We start from the raw sequence: 21,993 nt of genomic DNA on the forward strand, positions 1-21,993 counted from the left end.
GAGCGAAGTCGGGGAGAGGGCGGGCTGGCGCTGCCAAATTTTAGTAACTATTATTGGGCGGCGAATATAGCCAGGATCAGCAAGTGGGTGATGGGGGAGGGTCGGAATGGGAGCGAATGGAGGCGGCTTCATGCAAGGGCACCAGTCTGGGGGCGTTGGTAACTGCGCCTCTGCCGTTCCCGCCGGCACGGTACTCCACCAGCCCCGTGGTGGTGGCAGCCCTGAGAGTGTGGGGGCAATGGAGGAGACATGTGGGAGCAGAGGGAACATCGGTCTGGTCCCCAATCTGTAATGATCACCGGTTTGCCTGGGAAGTATGGATGGGGGGGTTCCGGATATGGCGGAGAGCAGGGATTGAGAGGATGGGGGATATGTTTATAGAGGGGAGCTTTCCGAGTATGAGGGCGCTTGAGGAGAAGTTTGGGTTGGCGAGGGGAAACAAATTCAGGTATCTGCAGGTGTGGGACTCCCTACATAAACAGGTGTCAACCATCCCGCTCCTACCGCTAAGGGGGATTCAGGACAAGGTAGTTTCCAGAGGATGGGTAGGAGAAGAGAGCGTCTCGGACATTTACAAGAAACTTACGGGATCAGAGGAGACGCAGACCGAGGAGCTGAAGCGCAAGTGGGAGGAGGAGCTGGGAGGGGAGATAGAGGATGGTCTCTGAGCAGACGCGTTGAGTAGAGTCAACGCATCCGCAACATGTGCCAGGCTCTGCTTGATACAATTTAAGGTCGTTCACTGGGCTCATATGACAGTGGCCCGGATGAGCAGATTCTTTGGGGTGGAAGACAGGTGTGCAAAATGTGCGGGAGGACCAGCGAACCATGTCCACATGTTCTGGGCATGTCCAAAGCTTAGGGGATTTTGGCAGGGGTTTGCAGATGTCATGTCCGCGGTGTTAAAAACAAGGGTGGCGCTGAGTCCAAAGGTGGCGATTTTCGGGGTGTCGGAAGACCCGGGAATCCAAGAGGAGAAAGAGGCAGACGTTCTGGCCTTTGCTTCCCTGGTAGCCCGGAGACGGATACTTTTAGCTTGGAGGGACTCAAAGCCCCCAAAGTCAGAGACCTGGCTATCGGACATGGCTAGCTTTCTCTGTTTGGAGAAAATCAAGTTCGCCTTGAGAGGGTCACTGTTAGGGTTCGCGCAGAGGTGGCAACCGTTCAGCAACTTCTTCGCGGAAAATTAATCGTCAGCAGACACGGGTGGGGGTGGGGGTGGTAGTTTAGCTTAGAGTAGGGTGTTAATAAAGGTGGGTCCTGTAAGGGAGGGAGACAGCTTTTGCACTATGTTTATAGTTTCATGTACATTGTTTATTGTGTTGTTGTTATAATGCAAAAAAATACCTCAATAAAATGTTTATTAAAAAAAAGAAAAGTAAGATGTATCGCTGAATAATAAATACAGGGTACCTGAAACAAGTTTATTTTTGACAAGATCACCGCAGAAGTTGTAAGGTAAACAGTGCAGACAGACAATGGACAAAATTCTCCGTTTTTCAGCGAGATCATGACTGATATGATAATCCTCAACTTTCTCGCCCTATCCCTATAACCCTTGATTCCCTTTGTGGTTAAAAATCTGTCTATCTCACCCTTGGCCAGACTTAATGACTCAGCCTCTACAGCTCTCTGTGTTAAGAATTTACAGATTCACAACCCTCTGAGAGAAGAAATTCTTCCTCACCTCTGTCTGAAATGGGCGATCCCTTACCCTGAGATAATGCCCTCTGGTCCTGGACTCTCCCCGCAGGAAGGGAAACAAGCTCTCAGCATTTACCCTGTCAAGCCCCCTCAGAATCCACTATGTCTCAAAAAGGTCGCCTCTCATTTTTCTAAACTAATTTCTAAATTTCTAAAAACTCACTTCTAAACTCATAATCATGTAAGATAGCAGGGGAAGAGAAAAAACCCATGAAGTGATGTGGTAACAGTGCAGGCATGGGCAATTAACAATACCACTCGAGGGGAGATAAATACCAAAATGGACCCAATGGTCTGTTTCCATGGTGTAATTTGCCTGTAATTGCTGAAATCTTTCTGCTGGTGGTGAATAAACCCCTATAGTAATCTATATCCGTAGAGTGTAACTTCGGAAATATATTTATTTTGTGGCCTTTAATAAGTCCCTGAGCGAGTCAACGGCACGCAAGCTGCATGACTGTTCAAGAAAGTTGGAAAGAAAATTCGGCGTCTGCTGGTTTGACACTGCAATTTGGCAATAATACCCAAGACCAATTTCTACCTGAGTGCTTTAACCAACACTGACATTCAACTTGTTCAAGGACACACTATATTAACCACAAACACAAGCAATATTTTCCACTGTTTTCCTCTATTTCCTGTGCTGTTTATACTACCTATGAAAAGCTCTGATGATTGTTTGGTGGACTAAAGGCTCATTGCCTTTGACAAGGTGCCACACAAAAGGTTGTTGCATAAGATAAAGATGCATGGCATTAAGGGGAAAGTAGTAGCATGGATAGAGGATTGGTTAATTAATAGAAAGCAAAGAGTGGGGATTAATGGGTGTTTCTCTGGTTGGCAATCAGTAGCTAGTGGTGTCCCTCAGGGATCAGTGTTGAGCCCACAACTGTTCACAATTTACATAGATGATTTGGAGTTGGGGACCAAGGGCAATGTGTCCAAGTTTGCAGACGACACTAAGATAAGTGGTAAAGCAAAAAGTGCAGAGGATACTGGAAGTCTGCAGAGGGATTTGGATAGGCTAAGTGAATGGGCTAGGGTCTGGCAGATGGAATACAATGTTGACAAATGTGAGGTTATCCATTTTGGTAGGAATAACAGCAAAAGGGATTATTATTTAAATGATAAAATATTAAAACATGTTGCTGTGCAGAGAGACCTGGGTGTGCTAGTGCATGAGTCGCAAAAAGTTGGTTTTCAGGTTCAACAGGTGATTAAGAAGGCAAATGGAATTTTGTCCTTCATTGATAGAGGGATGGAGTTTAAGACTAGGGAGGTTCTGCTGCAATTGTATAAGGTGTTAGTGAGGCCACACCTGGAGTATTGTGTTCAGTTTTGGTCTCCTTACTTGAGAAAGGACGTACTGACACTGGAGGGTGTGCAGAGGAGATTCACTAGGTTAATCCCAGAGCTGAAGGGGTTGGATTACGAGGAGAGGTTGAGTGGACTGGGACTGTACTCGTTGGAATTTAGACGGATGAGGGGGAATCTTATAAATACATATAAGATTATGAGGGGAATAGATAGGATAGATGCGGGCAGGTTGTTTCCACTGGCGGGTGAAAGCAGAACTAGGGGGCATAGCCTCAAAATAAGGGGACGTAGATTTAGGACTGAGTTTAGGAGGAACCTCTTCACCCAAAGGGTTGTGAATCTATGGAATTCCTTGCCCAGTGAAGCAGTAGAGGCTCCTTCATTAAATGTTTTTAAGATAAAGATAGATGGTTTTTTGAAGAATAAAGGGATTAAGGGTTATGGTGTTCGGGCCGGAAAGTGGAGCTGAGTCCACAAAAGATCAGCCATGATCTCATTGAATGGTGGAGCAGGCTCGAGGGGCCAGATGGCCTACTCCTGCTCCTAGTTCTTATGTTCTTATGCATTTATCCGTCCTGAGGTTTAGAGCACAATTTCGTCATAACTAAACTGAGCTTGTCGTTTTTATTTTAAGTCTTTCACGTTCCAAAGTGAGATGACATCACCATCGTTAGAGGGTGGAAAACGGCCATTTGGCCGATCATGTCTGAACGAGCACCTCACTAATGCCATTCCCCTGTCCTCTCCCCATAACCTGGCACGTTGCTGCCTTTCAAACAACAATCCTTTTTAATGCCAAGCTTGAACCTGCATCCACCATATTCTCAGACAATGCATTCCAGATCCAGGGGCGGGTTTAGCACAGGGCTAAAGAGCTGGCTTTTAAAGCAGGCCAGCAGCACGGTTCAATTCCCGTACCAGCCTCCCCGAACAGGCGCCGGAATGTGGCGACTAGGGGCTTTTCACAGTAACTTCATTTGAAGCCTACTTGTGACAATAAGCGATTTTCATTTCATTTTTCATCCCAACCACTCACTGCAGGAAAAAGTATTTTCTCTTGGTCAGCAACAAAGGCTGAGGAACTTGGTCCTTGGGAAGCGGGGGTAGTCCTATGATGCGGGTCTGAGTGTATTGGGCCTATATTCTCCTGAGGTTTAGAAGCATGAGAGGCAAACCATTGAATCAAAAACACAAGATTCTAAGGGCTTGATTTTGTGGATGTTGAGAGATTGTTAAGGGTTAAGGGACAGATCATTTTGGACTGAGATGAGAATAAATGGCTTCACTCAGGGTATTATGAACCTTTTTCTGGCCCAGAGGGTTGTGTATGCTCCATTGTTAAATTCATTTCAGGCTCAGTTAGACAGATTTAGTTAGGTCTCTCAGGGAATCGAGGGATCTAGCAATAAAGTGGAGTTGAAACCCAAGATCATTCATGATCATATTGAATTGTGGAGCAGGGTCTAAGGGTCAATGCCTGCACTTATTTTTCTGTCTTCTTGTGCCTGGAAGAGAAATGGAACCATGGATACTGAGGGAAATAAGGGTGGGAATTGCGTAAGCACCGGCCAGGAGTTTTCTATCCTAAGTGGTGTCAGTGGACTGGAGGATTGCAAATGGTAAACACACTTGTTCAGAAAAGGGTGTAAGGATAAGCCAACGGCAGTCCAATTAGTTTAACCTCAGCAGTGTGGAAGCTTCTCCAAACAATAATTGCAGGCAAAATTAACAGTCACTTGAGTAATGTGGGTTAATAAAGGAAAGCAGGTATGTAATTGTTAAGGGTGAATGGTGTTTAACAAACTTGCTTGAGATTTTCACGAGGGTAACAGAAAGGAGTGAAGAGGGAAACGCAGTTCATGTAAACATGGTTTTTCAACTGGCAGCTGTTAAAGGGAAAACTTGTGGGAACATTTAGAGATGACAGAATAAAAGGGAGGGCAGCAGCAGGGATATGAAATTGACCGGGTGACAGGAAACACAGCAGTGGGAAATGTTTTAATTATTATTTTCACTGACAGAGCTATGTTTAATGAGCTTTCTCACACGACAAGCTCCCAGTTTCACTCCTCTACCATTGAAGGTCGGTGGAGGACCAGGAAATGGGAAGAGGTGATGCAGATCATTGGGCAAGTCAAGCTGTGTACTTACAGATTGAGAGCTGGTTATTAACTGAGAGCAGATCACCTGATCGATCTGAGTTGGGGGGGGGGGGAACAGCATGTGGTGAAAACCAACCTACTGAGAAAGAAGAAAAAGATGATTCGTAACAGAGACTGTGATTAATGTCATTGGACTCGTAATCCGGAGGCCCAACCTAATGCTCTGGAGACATGGGTTCAAATGCCACCATGGCAGCTCGCAGAATGTAACTGCAATTCATAAAATCTGGAATATGAAGTGATTTTAGTAATGGTGACTGTGAAACCGTCATCAATTGTTTAAAAGCCCCATCTGGTTCATTAACTAATGTCCCTATAAGGAATCTGCCATCCTTATCTGGTCTGGCCTACATGTGACTCTAGATCCACAGCAATGTGCTCATACAGGGATGGGAAGTTGTGTGTGGAGTCTAAAGAAATAGGCGAGATACTAAATGAATATTTTTCGTCAGTATTCACTCAGGAAAAAGAGAATGTTGTGGAGGAGAATGCTGAGACCCAGGCTATTAGAATAGATGGCATTGAGGTATGTAGGGAAGAGGTATTGGCAATTCTGGACAGGCTGAAAATAGATAAGTCCTCGGGGCCTGATGGGATTTATCCTAGGATTCTCTGGGAAGCCAGGGAAGAGATTGCTGAGCCTTTGGCTTTGATTTTTATGTCATCGTTGGCTACAGGAATAGTGCCAGAGGACTGGAGGATAGCAAATGTGGTCCCTTTGTTCAAGAAGGGGAGCAGAGACAACCCCGGCAACTATAGACCGGTGAGCCTCACGTCTGTTGTGGGTAAAGTCTTGGAGGGGATTATAAGAGACAAGATTTATAATCATCTAGATGGGAATAATATGATCAGGTCATGCCTCACAAACCTTATCGAGTTCTTTGAGAAGGTACCTGAACAGGTAGACGAGGGTAGAGCAGTTGATGTGGTGTATATGGATTTCAGTAAAGCGTTTGATAAGGTTCCCCACGGTAGGCTATTGCAGAAAATACAGAGGCTGGGGATTGAGGGTGATTTAGAGATGTGGATCAAAAATTGGCTAGCTGAAAGAAGACAGAGGGTGGTGGTTGATGGGAATTGTTCAGAATGGAGTTCAGTTACAAGTGGCGTACCACAAGGATCTGTTCTCGGGCCGTTGCTGTTTGTCACTTTTATCAATGACCTAGAGGAGGGCGCAGAAGGGTGGGTGAGTAAATTTGCAGACAACACTAAAGTCGGTGGTGTTGTCGACAGTGCGGAAGGATGTTGCAGGTTACAGAGGGACATAGATAAGCTGCAGAGCTGGGCTGAGAGGTGGCAAATGGAGTTTAATGTAGAGAAGTGTGAGGTGATTCACTTTGGAAGGAATAACAGGAATGCGGAATATTTGGCTAATGGTAACATTCTTGGAAGTGTGGATGAGCAGAGGGATCTTGGTGTCCATGTACATAGATACCTGAAAGTTGCCACCCAGGTTGATAGGGTTGTGAAGAAGGCCTATGGAGTTTTGGCCTTTATTGGTAGAGGGATTGAGTTCCGGAGTCATGAGGTCATGTTGCAGCTGTACAAAACTCTGGTACGGCCGCATTTAGAGTATTGCGTACAGTTCTGGTCACCTCATTATAGGAAGGACGTGGAAGCTTTGGGACGGGTGCAGAGGAGATTTACCAGGATGTTGCCTGGTATGGAGGGAAAATCTTATGAGGAAAGGCTGATGGACTTGAGGTTGTTTTCGTTAGAGAGAAGAAGGTTAAGAGGAGACTTAATAGAGGCATACAAAATGATCAGGGGGTTAGATAGGGTGGACAGTGAGAGCCTTCTCCCGTAGATGGAAATGGCTAGCACGAGGGGACATAGCCTTAAACTGAGGGGTAATAGATATAGGACAGAGGTCAGAGGTAGGTTCTTTACGCAAAGAGTGGTGAGGCCGTGGAATGCCCTGCCTGCAACAGTAGTGAACTCGCCAACATTGAGGGCATTTAAAAGTTTATTGGATAAGCATATAGATGATAATGGCATAGTGTAGGTTAGATGGCTTTTGTTTTTTTGACTTCCCATGTCGGTGCAACATCGTGGGCCGAAGGGCCTGTACTGCGCTGTATCGTTCTATGTTCTATATATGCCCCGGCATCGGGCCCCTCCACTCCTTCAGGGAGATCCAGAATCCGAAGATTCTTCCTCCTCGACCTATTCTCCAGGTCCTCGAATTTTTCCACCCACCTCTTGTGCAGCGCCTCGTACGCCTCCACCTTCACCGCCAGGCCCAAGATCTCATCCTCGTTCTCCGAGGCTTTTTACTGCACCTCCCGGATCGCTGCCCCTTGGGCCTTCTGGGTCTCCACAAGCTTCTCAATCGCCGCCTTCATTGGCGCCAGCATTTCTGTCTTCAGCTCCTCAAAGCAGCGTTTAAGAAACTCCTGCTGTTCCTGCGACCACTGCGCCCACGCTGCTTGGTCTCCACCCGCCGCCATCTTGCTTTTCCTCCCTCGCACTTTTCGCTGCCCCAGGATCACTTTTTTAACCGCTCCACTCCTGGTCCAATCCATATAATGTCGGGTGGACCTTGCTGTCACCTTCCCACGCTGGAAGCCGTTGAACAATTGCCGTTGGGGCCCCTCTGGAGAGCCCAAAAGTCCGTTCCCGGCTGGAGCTGCCGAACGTGCGACCTACCTAGGCATAGCCGCAACCGGAAGTCTGCTGTAGTCTTTATAACAGTTCAGTCAATCGTTGAGTTTGCTTCTGTATCAGTCCTAAACCTCTGTCAAACACAGAAACAAAAGTCTGAATTTTAATCTCATCCTGCAACCACCTCCTCACCTCCCCCCCCCCCCCCCCCCCCAACCCTGCGTGCCATCTCCCAAACTCCTCTCACCAAAGTCAATGGGTTGTGCTAGGGTGAGATGTTAAAACTATAGAAATCTCTAACCAGACTTCAATCTGCTTCCAATCTACCCACCGCTTTGTTTAATAGAGTCAAGACAGGGAAAGAGTTGTCAACCCATTTCTAGGAGCTGGGATGGCCAATTAAATGTTTTATTGAAGATGGCAGTCTCTGATTTAAGCTGCTTTCCAGGTTTTGGGATACTGGCAGCTGAAAAGAAGTAACACAGCTTTGGGGAGAAGCTAAATGCTTTCCGTTGCCACTCTTGCCCAGATACCCAGATCCACTCACATCATATAGCCACATAAATGCTCCCCGGACCAAATCATAATTTTTGCATAAGATGTTCCAGCTTCACGAATGATATCTGCGAGTGCCAAAGCCATCAATTCGCAAACCTGTGATTTTCCTCTGGAATTAGTGCTTGCTGTCTGTCAAGTAGCTTCCCCCTTATCTTAAGTAGGTGGCGTTGTACTCCAAACTGATGGTGCTTCATAGTTCATTCCCAGCAGCAGGACCCTGTGCATTGGTAAGAGGTATTGTTTCTTGATCTCATTGCATGTGGCCCTGGTATGGGTCTAACTATTGGCTGCTACTCTGCACCAGGATGGGGCCTTGCTCCGCTTCCTAATCCCGGTGAAGTGGCGCACATGCTGCCATTGGGAGAAATATGCCTGCTGCTCCAGATCCTGGACATTACGTCACTGTGCCTAACTGATTGTTGATTGATTGATTTATTGCCACGTGTACCGAGGTACAGTGAAAAGTATTGTTCTGCATACAGTCCATACAGATCATTCCATACATGAAAAGAATCCAGAGGACATACATAAATGTAAATACATAGACACAGGCAAGCAAACATTGAACGGTGAGTGAGTGGACCCGATGGCACCAGTGACGTTATGAAGCTCACTGTCAATAACTCTTCCCATTTCGTGAGCAATCCTGTCCAAAGTTAGTGTGACCTTGCAGCCCAATGATTACTTGGCAACCATCTGAACATTCAGAATCGATGCTAAGAATATCTTTGGAGGCAACCCTTTATTATTTGTTTTGGAAACATAGATTGTGATGAGCAAAGCCATGTTGAGGAGAATTTGTAGCCGGTTTATATTTGCAGACCTTGTAATGAAAGTGATGAGCAGAGCTCTACTGGCCCTTCTCCCTTCACTCGATACAAAATCCAGAATGGTTTGCTGAATACTCTTTCTCATGAAGAAAATGCTCTTTTAAAGAACAAACGTATGGCTGTTGTCATGACTCACTAATGACTCATTCTTCATTGCATAGCAGAACCACTTAAATACCACAAAATACCCTTTCTTGTTGAAGCGAGTTAGCTGAATAGAGTAATGGAGATTGCTTGTGGAGTAATATGCAGATTCTGTCATTAGAATTTTTCCATGTATGGCAATTATAATTTTAACACTTATATCATCTGTTCAAACTATTTCCTCAGGGACACTGCAGGGCAGGAACGATACCAAACTATCACAAAGCAGTACTATCGACGGGCCCAGGTGAGCTCCACATTATGCTCTGCATTTTGAAGAGGAGAGAGTGGCATGGTGGTAATATCATTGGCATAGTAATTCTCAGGCTAATGCTCTGGGGACATTGGTTCAAATCTCACAATGGCAGCTGGTGAATTCAATTAATCAATCTAGAAAATGAAGCGGGTCTCAATAATAGTGACCACAATAATTATCATTGATTATTTGGGGGAAAACCCATTTGGCTCAATAAGGGAAAGAAATCTGCCATCCTACCTGGTCTGGCCTACATCTGACTCCAGACCTACCCAGCTCTTAATTTCCCTCTGAAATGGCCGAGCAAGCCACTCCGTTCAAGTGCAGTTCAAATGCTGCCCTTGCCAGGGACACACACATCCCATGAAAGAATGCATATAAAAAATATTTTTTGAGAAGGCACTTAAGATATCGAGTTGGCACAATTGAATTTAAACCTAATTGAAATTTAAAGCAAAGAGGTTTTCTCGAATGGTTTAGTGGGTGTGTTTTAGACTGATTTGACATAATCATGACAAGTTGTTTATGTTTGTTTATGTTTTTGTCATGTGTCATGTGGTGTTACACTAGCCCTATAAACTATAAGACCCAAGCATGGTCTCTGCTGACATTTAATCATGGCTGCAGTTGAGTGTGATGAAGTTAGCCTGATGCCCTCGGCTACAGGAAGAGGAGAATTAGGCTGGGAGGCCCTGCTTTATGTCATAGCCCACTGACCCGCATCTTGAAAGTGGTAGGGCAGGTGGCAGGTGAACAAAGTATCAGACTTGATCATCATATCAACTTACCAGATAGTATGCAAACACTTAAATGGCCATTTCAACCTGCCCGGTGAGAGTGATGCACGGGAGGGGTGGAGATGAGGCCAGGTCCATTCACCAATGTGAGATCAGTCTGTTCCTGCTCGTGCTATCTTATCTTCACCAACTTTGATTTTGGCTGAGGCTCCCACTGCAGGAACCCTCCCCCTCCATAACAGGGTTACAGTGTTTGGACGGGTCAATACCGGCCTGTTAAGGGAAGGCATCAGAGGGCATCTGAACAGCACTAAGCATTAGCATGGAATAAAAACTAGATAACCAAACTAACAAGGTTTCACTTGACTTGTGGGTGAATTCATTATGTTGTTACCCTGAACCATGCAGGAAAACAGCTACTCCATTCCATCATGTGCTGGGAGTTACCAGAGCTCAGCCAAGTTCATTGGTGAAAACAGGAAGCAGAAAAGTGCACCAGGATTCTTCACTGATTACTATTCAGTGGTGACTGCTGCCAGAATATGCAGAGTGTTTTGTTGCCATGCTCTCCCGCTGCCAGTAGCCTGTCGACAAGCACATATAAAGAACGGTCATTTGTGAGGCTACTGCCAGGTGCAAAACTACCTCAGCAAGTTCTCACCCTTTGCCCAGAGGTAAAATTGAATGAGGAGATATTTAAAAATTCCAAGTAAAATGAGTTCCCATAAGTTGCTGCTGGAATTAAGAAAGATCCCAGTGATAATACGCAATTGTGTTTCAAATAAAGTGCCATGAAAATCATTGGATCTGCTTATCTAAATTGTTGACTTAGCCAACTAAGAGTCTGCAGATGCAACCGCCTTCAGTTTATAAGTAGCTTTAATTACCTGGATTTGCAGTTTTAGAGCAGTGGCCTTAAAGGCACAGGTCTCTTAGCAGCTTAAATCTATCCGAAATCGAAGATCGTGATAGCAATCCATATTGCTAAGATATATTGTGGTCATGGAATGGTAACTACCATGGGTGTGACTTAATTTCCAATAACTTATGTAATAAATTTGGTTTATTGACCTTCATTTATAGGGAATCTTTCTGGTGTATGATATTACAAGCGAACGCTCCTTTCAACATATTATGAAATGGGCCAGTGATGTTGATGAGGTAGGAGAGGAAGCAACTCTGTTTATCTTTCAATAAATATTGGAATTCATTGTTCACGTTTAATGGATTCCTCCCATTGTTTTGCTTTCTGCCAGTATGCACCTGAAGGTGTACAGAAAATTCTCGTAGCCAACAAAGCTGATGAAGAACAGAAAAGGCAAGTGGGTGCAGAACAAGGTCAAAAGGTAAGTGCGTTCCGAGTTATACATTCCATCCATGTGTGCTCTGCCCAAAGGCAGCTCCTTTGCTCATTGTCTGCGGATACCTCACCCCAAACTATTTTTCTTGGCACTTTTGTTTTGTCAGTGGTGGTTTGGCATTGTCTTCCACTCTCAGAGGCAGGGCAAGGAGAGATGGTGATGTAATGGTAATGTCACTGGACTAGTAATCCAGAGGCCTGAGCTAAAGCTCTGTGGAAACAGGTTCAAATCTCACCACAGCAGTTGGTGGAATTAATTCAATTAATAAAATCTGGAATATAAAACTAGTCTCATTAACAGTGACCATGAAACTCTCATTAATTGTCAAAAAAAACATCTGGGCTACTAAAGCCCTTTAGGGAAGGAAATCTGCCATCCTTACCTGGTCTGGCAATCTGGCCTAAATTTGATTCCAGACCTATAGCAATGTGGTTGACTCTGTCCTCTGAATGGCCTAACAAGGGCTATTAGGCATGGGTAACAAGTTCTGGCCTTGCCAGCAATATCCACATGACATGAAAGGCTAAGAAAATAAAAATGGAGCCAACTGACCCTCAAGAAGAATTAAAATGATGGGGTGATTATTTTTCTTTCTTTATAGTTGGTGATATTGCACTTCCTAGGTCAGAGACAACTCCAGAAAAAGGAGCTAAAATACAACAGAGACAATCGGCAACATTTCACAGGCTCAGCAAATGCTGCCTGATCCCTAATTGTCCATTCCTCTACCCTACATATATCAGAGTAGATGCTGCTGAACTCACCATTTCTAAGATGCTGGACAGCAAATTCCAGCAAAGACTGAGATTCCAAACCTGGCCTTTTTATCAATGTGTGTGGCACAGTGTCATTTTTGTTAGCTAAGGATATCCAACGATATGGAGCTACAGTAGATAAATAGGAGTTGAGGTAGAGATGCACCATGATCTAATTGAATATAATTGCAGGCTTAAGGGGCTGAATAGCCTGCACCAGTTCTTAATGGTCCTATTACGCAACACAAGCAGACTCATCACAAATGAAGAATGTGCTGGATAACTTGAGAGTCAGCATCCTTATTTGTCGTAGTTTGGATTCATGGGGCGAAATTCTCCCCCAACGGCGGGATGCCCGCCGACTGGCGCCAAAGCCGGCGCCAATCAGACGGGCATCGCGCCGGCCCAAAGGTGCGGAAGGCTCCGCATCTTTGGCGGCCTAGCCCCAACATTGAGGGGCTAGGCCGACGCCGGAGGGATTTCTGCCCCGCCAGCTGGCGGAAATGGCGTTTGTTGCCCCGCCAGCTGGCGCGGAAATGCGGCGCATGCGCGGGAGCGTCAGCGGCCGCTGTCAGTTTCCCAGCGCATGCGCGGGAGCGTCAGCGGCCGCTGTCAGTTTCCCGCGCATGCGCAGTGGGGAGAGTCTCTTCCGCCTCCGCCATGGTGGAGGCCGTAGCGGAGGCGGAAGGGAAAGAGTGCCCCCACGGCACAGGCCCGCCCGCGGATCGGTGGGCCCCGATCGCGGGCCAGGCCACCGTGGGGGCACCGCCCGGGGTCAGATCGCCCCGCGCCCCCCCCCCCAGGACCCCGGAGCCCGCCCACGCCGCCTGGTCCCGCCGGTAAATACCAGGTTTGATTTACGTCGGCGGGACAGGCAATTCCTGGGCGGGACTTCGGCCCATCCGGGCCGGAGAATCCAGCGGGGGGTCCCGCCAACCGGCGCGGCCGGATTCCCGCCCCCGCCCAATCTCCGGGAGCGGAGACTTCGGCGGGGGCGGGATTCATGGCGGCCAACGGCCATTCTCCGACCCGGCGGGGGGTCGGAGAATGACGTCCATTATCTCCAGCATAGCCAAATATTTCAGATAGTAATTTATAAAAACCATTTTTTTAACGTTTTAAGCTAAAATATATGTTGTTAACTGCTGTCCAGTTGAGTGCAGAGAAACTCGTAGCATTGTAGTATCTTTAACTCGCACAATGTGAGTTGGTCAATGGCTGAGGAGACTCCCCAACCAATCAGATTCCAGATATTCAAAGCAGTGTGCACCAAGTGCATGATCTTCTGTTATGTTGTTTTGTTTGAAAGGAGGAGCATGTGTCTGGATAAGTTTAATATCATATTCATTGTTTGATCTATTATTGAATTTTCTCTCAACATTTCCTTCCATAGCTTGCAAAAGAATATGGAATGGACTTCTTCGAAACAAGTGCCTGCACCAGTTATAACATTAAAGAGGTCAGTGAAAGCATTGTAATCTCACAAATGTAAATATTCACAATGCAGGCCATTCGCCCGATATATCCTCCCTTCTCGCTGCCAGAGTAGTCCCAAATTCATCTCACCTCACTACTTGCTCCCCAAAACTCCACAATCTGTGCATATGCTTCAAGCTGTAGAAGAGCATTTCATGACTCATCATCCCTCAGCCTAAAGAAAGTTTTCCTGATTTTCTTTTTGTCTGAGTAATAGTTTTAAATTGATGACCCCTCTTCGCCAACCACTCCCACTCCTCTTCATCCGATCAAAACACAGATTAAATTTTAAAATCCCCAGTAAAAAATCTCTACTTTCTCTTACGTGGTGCAAATCACACCATTTCACATCTCTCCTCATAACTATAAGTTCCCATCTATGGATGTTTTCTTTGTATGCATGTATATATATGTTTCTATGTATGATTCTATGTATCCCTGGTATAATTGTTGACTATGAACATTGAAAATCTAACCTTAAGTGCAAATATTGAATATAAAATGTGAGCGTTTTTGTAATTTCATGTATCGATTATACTGGTCATTATTTAAATTGTCTCTAAGACTCTCCCTGAAGGAATAGACAGCACGTTAACACAGTGGTTAGCACAGTTGCTTCACAGCTCCAGGGTCCCAGGTTCGATTCCCAGCTTGGGTCACTGTCTGTGCGGAGTCTGCACGTTCACCCCGTGTGTGCGTGGGATTCTTCTGGGTGCTCCGGTTTCCTCCCACAGTCCAAAGATGTGCAGGTTAGGTGGATTGGCCATGCGAAATTACCCTTAGTGTCAAATTGGTTGGATGGGGTTACTGGGTTATGGGGATAGTGTGGAGGTGTGGGGTGCTCGTTCCAAGGGCCGGTGCAGACTTGATGGGCCAAATGGACTCCTTCTGCACTGTAAATTACATGATTCTATGACATTACAACACTGGCAAGAATACAACTAGTCATGTTTACAACATAAAAGGAGGCTGTTTGGCCCTCTTGTTTATGCCAGCCCTTTATAAAACCGTTGGCCAGGATATGAACCAGTCCTTGTGTGTGCCAGGCAAGAATGCCATTATTTAACCACCAATTACAAAGTATCTAATCCTATTGGCAATTCATTTTTATGCTGACATTATCCTCCAGTGAAATCACTCATGTGATTGCGTGCTCATGAATAAAAGCTTTTTCAAGAATAGCTGTTGCTTCAACGCAGAATTGTCTTCTCTCTCATTTGATAAATATTTGCTTATTGTGTGCAATGGACAGTATACGTACACTTGTATGTCCTTAACAGATTAAAAATCGAAGTTGATTTGTTGCTTTTGTAATCTTGCGTGTTTTGACGTGTTCTTGCTCCACAGTCATTTACTAGACTGACAGAACTAGTGTTACAGGCCCATAAGAAGGAACTTGATGGGCTTCGACTATCAACCGCTGATGAACTTGGTATAGCTGATTTAGAGGAGGATGACACCAAAATTGAAAGGATGGATAATTCACAGAAAGCTTGCTGGTGCTAGAAACGTAGAAAGACAAAATCCAGTTCAGCTGTCTGAGTCATGCCTCAAGAATCCAAGACCTGGTTGCCTGCTGCTATTTTGTGCCACCTTAAATGTTCATCTGAATCCTGCGTCTCTCTTTGAGTTGGACTAATTCTTCCAGTTGATTCCAGTAGGTGTTGTATTTTTGTCCCAGCTCTGTGGCTCAACCACTTCTTGGACTAGGCTTGTCTGCCGTGCAATTTTGTAACAGTTACTGTGCTGTGATTCGTGTTCAGGTGCTCAACTGATGGGTCAGTAGACCAGTTTCTACAAGACTGATATTTCAGTATTTGTTTTGTATGTGAGCAGCCCTTCTGGATAATGTGTGCCACTGTTGGTTTCGCAATGAGTTATGTATCATGGCAATTTCCTCACATTCCCCCATTTGTGCAATTAATTCAGTATGCTTTAAATACATTTTTGACCAAGCTCACTAAAAGTGCTCTGTTTGTCATGTTGCTGCCCAATTAAGAACTTTTGAACCCAGCATGTCTACTTACATCTTACTCTATTTAGAAATCCAACTAAAAAGCTTGGGGTTATGACATCTGGAACGGGACATTGTTATTTGCGGACACTGTCAAAAGGTGATCTTCTCAATTTAGATTTTTGTATCTTGAAAGACCCTCATGAAATGAACAATGATTTCCCCTGCTTATTTGAAGTCTCGCACTGCCCTACTAGATTAATCATCTGAACGATGTTTTGGCATAATTATGTTTTAATTTGTACTTATGTTTCTGTTATTTGCTCCAAAGGTATCCATTCTTCACTAGAGATCTTTAAATTGGTAGCTGTTTGTTGCTTGGGATAAACGGATGACTGATCCACCTTTCTGTCATTTATCACCATTGACTTTCCACTATTGTCCATGTCAGAAACAAAACATTAAATAAACTATTTTCTATGGGACAACTGTATAACAAAACCAATATTCCAATCCATTCAAATTATTTTCCATTGCAGGTTTTACTTGTGTTCTTGTGAAATTAATTGGGGTTTTTTTGCATATTACCACTTTGAATGCTGAAGAATTGCTATAAAATTCAACAATTAGAATTTTCAAAGATGAATATTTTGTGCATTGATCCTATAATTCTCAGTGCTTTGTAAATTCTCTTTTAATATTGGTGTCACAAATTTAAGAGTAAAATCCCTTTTGCAGTAGTGCGACATAGTATTCAGTGGAAATAGAGTTTGGTGTTTTGAAGATAAAGTTAACAGTTCCTAATAATGGCCCACTAATAAGGCTGTATTCTCAAAGATTGCGGCAGGATTCTCTGTCCAGTGATGCCAGAATCACTGCCAGGATTGGGCAGAGAATCCAGGCACGGACCACCATTGCCACGGCCTGTGAGGCAGCCATCCTGCTGTGGCCCGTGATTGTGCTGAGTGACACCGGCCATATGGATGCACCCACCCTCTCCCTCCAGTCCTGCAATCACACCCACAGCCGGACGGCACACAAGGCCCACCCAAGGGCAACGCCCACGGGAGCCCCTACGGAAAGATGACAGACGGGGCCGCAGAGCATACCACTGGCATAGGTATCACCAGCCACTGGTACCCCTGCTGGGATGGATGCTAGGGATAGAGGCCCCTGCGGTGCCAGGCACCAACGGGGCCAGCGGTGCGGGGGGCAGTGTACCAGTGGGACTGGCCATGGATGGGTGTGAGGATGGGAGATGGGGGGGGGGGGGCGGCAAGAGAGAGGGACATGCGGGTGCAGGGCCACAGTGTAGCCCATTGGATCTGGCTGGGCACGGGAGTACGCACCATGCTAACGTGTGTGCCTTTCAGTCCTGCAGACAATGGATTTCAGAATCCAACCAGGAATGGTTGGTATCTGTCTTGCCGGGGGGACACTGGGGCTGTACGAGCTGCAGCTGCTCAGGGAGGACCCTGCAACAGCGCAGCCTGCCCCACAGGAACAGGAACCAGCTGGTGAGAACCAGCTTCCCAAAAGGCTGAAGAGGAGGTGGGAAGGAGGCACTGCATTAGGCCTCGTGTGTACAGCAGCATCTGTCCTTCGAGGATGCCAGACCGAGCATGTCATCGAAGACACTGACTGAGCAGGGGCACCGTACAGCATATCTGCCGAATCATGGCACACCTGGAACCTAGGGGGTATGGGGATCTTCCAGTGGCCATCAAGGTGACGGTCGCCTTGAACTTTTTCGCCATGGGATCCTTCAAGGTGCCGAGTGGGGACCTGTCTGGGATCTCAAAGACCCAGGTGCACAGATGCATCCGCGCCATAACGGAGGCTCTGTATGCCCGCTTGGCACAATACATCAAATTCAATGTGGACTGAGCCCATCTGGATTCCCAGACAGTGGGGTTCGTCGCCATCGTCGGGATGCCACAGGTCCAGGGGTGATTGATGTCTCCCTACGAGCACTAGCGCATGAGGGGCCGGTCTTCACAAACCAAAAGGAGTACCACTCGATGAATATGCAGCTGGTGTGTGACCACGTGATGTGCATTACGCCTGTCCCCAATCCCCATGCAGCATGAGGCAGCCATCATCTTGGCACAATCGGCGTTTCCCGACCTTCGAGGCACACCCCCAGGTGCTGATCATGGCTGATGACGCCTATCTGGAGGCCACAGACCAACGTAGAGACCCACTACAACAACGCCCATGCTGCAACCAAGGACGTGATCCAGCGGTGCTTCGGCATCCTGAAGATGTGGTTTGGGTGCCAGGATCGCTATGGAGCGGCCCTCCAGTATAGCGCTAGGAGAGTCTCCCACATCGTGCTGGTCTGCTGCGTTCTCCAATGCTCAGAAGAGGGGCGACATGCTGGAGGAGGAGGATGAATGGCAGGCCTCGTCTGACGAGGAGGATGCAGGTGAGGGCAAGGATGGGCAGGGTATGGGGGCCGAGCAGACACAGGAGGCCGCAGAACATGTCTGCGAGTGCTCAAATCACCTCCAGGTTCACCGACTAGAGTGCCTGGCCGGCAGCACGATCATTCCATCCCACCCCGGAACCCCCTACTCCCATGTCCACCTTCCCTGCACCAATCCTCCTCCTATCACCCTACACCTGCATCCCCCTCAGTGATTCCTACCTGCCTCACTATGGGGTGCGGGCCTTGGGTTGGCAGTAACAGTGGGTCTGGTTCATTGGAAGGAGGATGATGATGACGATCGCATCATGTGTCAATGTCTGACTCCTGCTCACGGTACCACTTTCCACCATCCACCTGGATGATTGCTGCATGCACGCTGGCCATTCCATCACACAGTCCCACCATATGCTTGGGATGGTGGAGGTGGGGAAGAGGGGGGGGGGGGGGGGGTCAGGATTGGGATGGAGAGAGTTGGGGGTGGGGCTGGGTATCGGGGCGGTGAGCGGTCGCTGAACTAGAGCCCTAGCCCGTGCCCACCTCCAAAGGCCACCTATCTCTCACACCCTTCTGACAGAGCACTGAGGCAGATTGAACATTTGTGCACAGGCGTTTATTGTGAAAAGGTGAACATTTATGTCCAGGTCTGTGCCCTGGCCCCTAATGCTATCCTATGCAAATGTGACTGGCAGCTAACTTTCTGGCGTTAAGAGCCATAACACTATGCCGAAGTGGATCTCCAGGCGGTACATCAGGGGTGGAAACTGCCTGCTGCGATTCCCATCCTGTGACCTGGGTTTCCTTTGGTGGCCGTCGCTGGAGCAACCGGGCATGGATGGGCCTGGCAGACTCTCGGGTGCCCCAGGTGGTGTGGTGCCACCCTGTTCTGTCCGCTGCCCATTGTATGTGCCAGGGATGGGGGGGGGTCCACGGCGCTGTGGTGTTCTGGCACCTCCTTGCGGGGTCACCGGCATGGGCCCCATCACCTCCTTTTGGGCTTCTCCTTGAGACAGGGGTGCGGCAGGAGCGAGCTCTGTGGGCTCCCCTGCCATCTAGTGCTGCCAGTCCTTGAGGCCTGCTCTTGGACTGGCTCAGGTCAGCCAGCGCCTGAGCAATGCGGTCGATGCCCGCAGCCTTGACTTGTTGTGACTGGACCAAGCTGCAGTGCCACTGCAATGTCCAGGTGACCCTGGTACATGGCTGTCTGTGACAAGACAAACCTGCCATGTGCCTCAGCCATCACGTGCACAGAGTGCCCTAGAACTTGGACATTCTGACCCATGGCCAATAACGTCACTCCCAAGGCTTCCACCACGGATGCCACCACTGCGGTGTTGGCCTGGGTGGCACACATGGTCGGCGTTGCCTCATGCCCTGCAGGTGGTTGGACTCCACCACTATTGATGGATCTCCATTATAGATGGGACCGCCATTTCCAGAAGCCCGAGACCAATCTGGACAGCAGCTAGTCCCCGGGATCAGACCACCCTCTGACCTACGCCACCTCGGGGGTTCCTACCTCCACCTAATGTAAAGGTGTGGTGCACACAAGATAGTGCCGTAGGAGCCTCTTCACTAAAGTGCCCGACCACAGTGAGTTTCTCTGGGATGGTGGAGGGTGTTGGAAACAGCTGTGATGGGAAGTCAATCCAACCGTGATGGGAAGTCAGTGTCATCCCCTGACTGGTGCTCCGGTGTTTTGCGGGCTGGTGTCTGTGGGCTGGCGTTGCTGTCCATTGCCGCCTCGTCGCTGGTATTTTCTTTGAGGTTGGGGCTGGGGTACAACAGAAGGGCCCGTCTCGTCGCTCGGTGATCCTGCAAAATGCAAGGCAGCTGATCTCTGACTCAGCGACTGCCCTCCTCCGGGTCCATTGACCAGGTCCAGTGCCCTCTGCTCTGCGCCGGTCAGGGGCCGCAGGTCCAGTGGTCCCCCTGTGTCAACACAGGGGGTGGGCAGCTGTTGGCCTTTGTGAATAGGGCACCAGGCCACAGCGGGCAGTATGGCTGTTAGCATCTGGTGCAGGGTGGGCTGCGAGCAGACCACCAGCGAGTGGGGTTCGATCGTCATCCAGGGAGATGGGGGATATGGTGCGGGGGATTACGGGTGTGTAGGACGGGGTTGGTGCAACGGGCACAGTGCTGCCTACTCACCCTGGCCTCTCTGAGGAAGTAGTGCATCTTCTTCTGGCACTGCTGGCAGGTCCTGGCGGGGGGCCCATGGCGCTCACAGCCTCTGCCACCTGTGCCCAGGCCCGGTGTACGGCAGCGGGTGGCAGCCTCCTTCCCGGGAGGAACCGGGTGGCCTGCCTCTCCTCCACTGCATCCAACAGGGTTTCCAGCTCCACATCTGCGAATCGGGGTGCCATACTTCGTGCTGCTATCTTGTTGGCTGGGAGGAGTGTGTGTGTCTGGAGTGGAGTGAATATATGCGTCTGCAGCTTGTCAGCGTCTTGAGTGGAAATTCCGACCCTGGCAAGTCGGACACCGTTTGCCATTAGAATCGCTCAAGCTCGAAGTGGCGCCAGTGTTCGCCCATTAACGCTCCTGAATTGCTTGGGGCCAGCGCCAATTCCGTGGCCGTAGAAGTCTACCGATTCATTCCCAGCGTCAACACTAGTCTCTGAAACAGAGAGTCCTAGCCCACATATTTGATCAATGCCCACACCACTTTGCTAACAGCCCAATATTTCTGAAGAAAATTAGGCATTCTCATGTTTTTAATTAAAGTAAGGATTTGGAGCCTGTTACTGCTGGGTGTCAATGTTAAACCTTTCTTCATAACTGCAAACAATGCTCAGTCGATAGTCTCTATAGATTGCATTCCTCTCATTGTAAATGTGCCAAGTTCATGATAACAGTTGAACTAAATCTGTGGTTTACTGAGATTTGGCTATTTGTTTGAACCTGATGTTTTTAATATTTGTGTTTTTAGTTTGTTTTGTAGGTACCTGACCCAGTGTCCAAGAAGCTCAGAACCGGATATGTGCCGGATTTAGAGATTTTATGGATTTTGGGTCCTCGGCCTAGCATGTACTCGTAATACAAAAAATGAAGACGAAAGGGTTTTAGTCAAATTGTTACCCAGAGCGCCAACTTCAAATGTAGGCAGTTTTTGGGTCCTTCTTGATTTAGGGACACTGGGCTGCATTCTCCAGCCCCCTAGCCGTGTGTTTTTCGGCTGGCAGCAGGATTCTAACTTCCAGCTGCTTGTCAATGGGATTTCCCATTGAAACCACCCCACGCCACCGGAAACCCACGGACGGGGCTGCGCTGCCAAAACGAAAAGTGAATTCCGGCCACGGGATAAGGAGTGCGGTATCAGTATGTATGAATACATCAACGTCTCAATGTTCTTCACTCTGCTTGGAAGAGTCAAATGAAAGTGATATGCTGAGTAAAAGCATCCTAATTTTCTTAATTACTGTACTTGTGAAGGAAAATGTACAATTTGACTTGAATTCATTATAATTACCTGCCATTGGAAACCATGATTTTATTCACAGATGTTTACAAATAAATTTCATCAACAGTTCCATTGTGTTACTTATGTTGATTTACATGAATATTTGAATATTATTACTGCAACAGTTTTCCGTCTCACTCTCAACCTAGCAAAATGTCTTGTTGTCTGTGTATGCACCTGAATTGTTCACTTGAATGGTTAAATGTTAAATCCTTTTCATTCATTAGTCACAAGAAGTCTCACT

General features: G+C 47.4%; 1 protein-coding gene across 1 annotated transcript in view; it reads left to right on the forward strand.

Annotated features, from left to right (window-relative positions):
- The window catches only part of rab15 (RAB15, member RAS oncogene family), a 239,169-nt gene extending 222,810 nt beyond the window's left edge, over positions 1-16,359 (forward strand). The window contains exons 3-7 of the mRNA XM_072485492.1: positions 9,506-9,566; positions 11,396-11,473; positions 11,569-11,658; positions 13,822-13,887; positions 15,252-16,359. Coding sequence (XP_072341593.1) covers positions 9,506-9,566; positions 11,396-11,473; positions 11,569-11,658; positions 13,822-13,887; positions 15,252-15,410 — 454 coding nt within the window. The 3' untranslated portion in view covers positions 15,411-16,359. The remainder of the gene's footprint in view (positions 1-9,505; positions 9,567-11,395; positions 11,474-11,568; positions 11,659-13,821; positions 13,888-15,251) is intronic.
- The last annotated feature ends 5,634 nt before the right edge of the window (positions 16,360-21,993 follow it).

The sequence above is a fragment of the Scyliorhinus torazame genome, chromosome 2, assembly GCF_047496885.1.
Source record: "Scyliorhinus torazame isolate Kashiwa2021f chromosome 2, sScyTor2.1, whole genome shotgun sequence".
Classification (NCBI taxonomy): domain Eukaryota; kingdom Metazoa; phylum Chordata; class Chondrichthyes; order Carcharhiniformes; family Scyliorhinidae; genus Scyliorhinus; species Scyliorhinus torazame.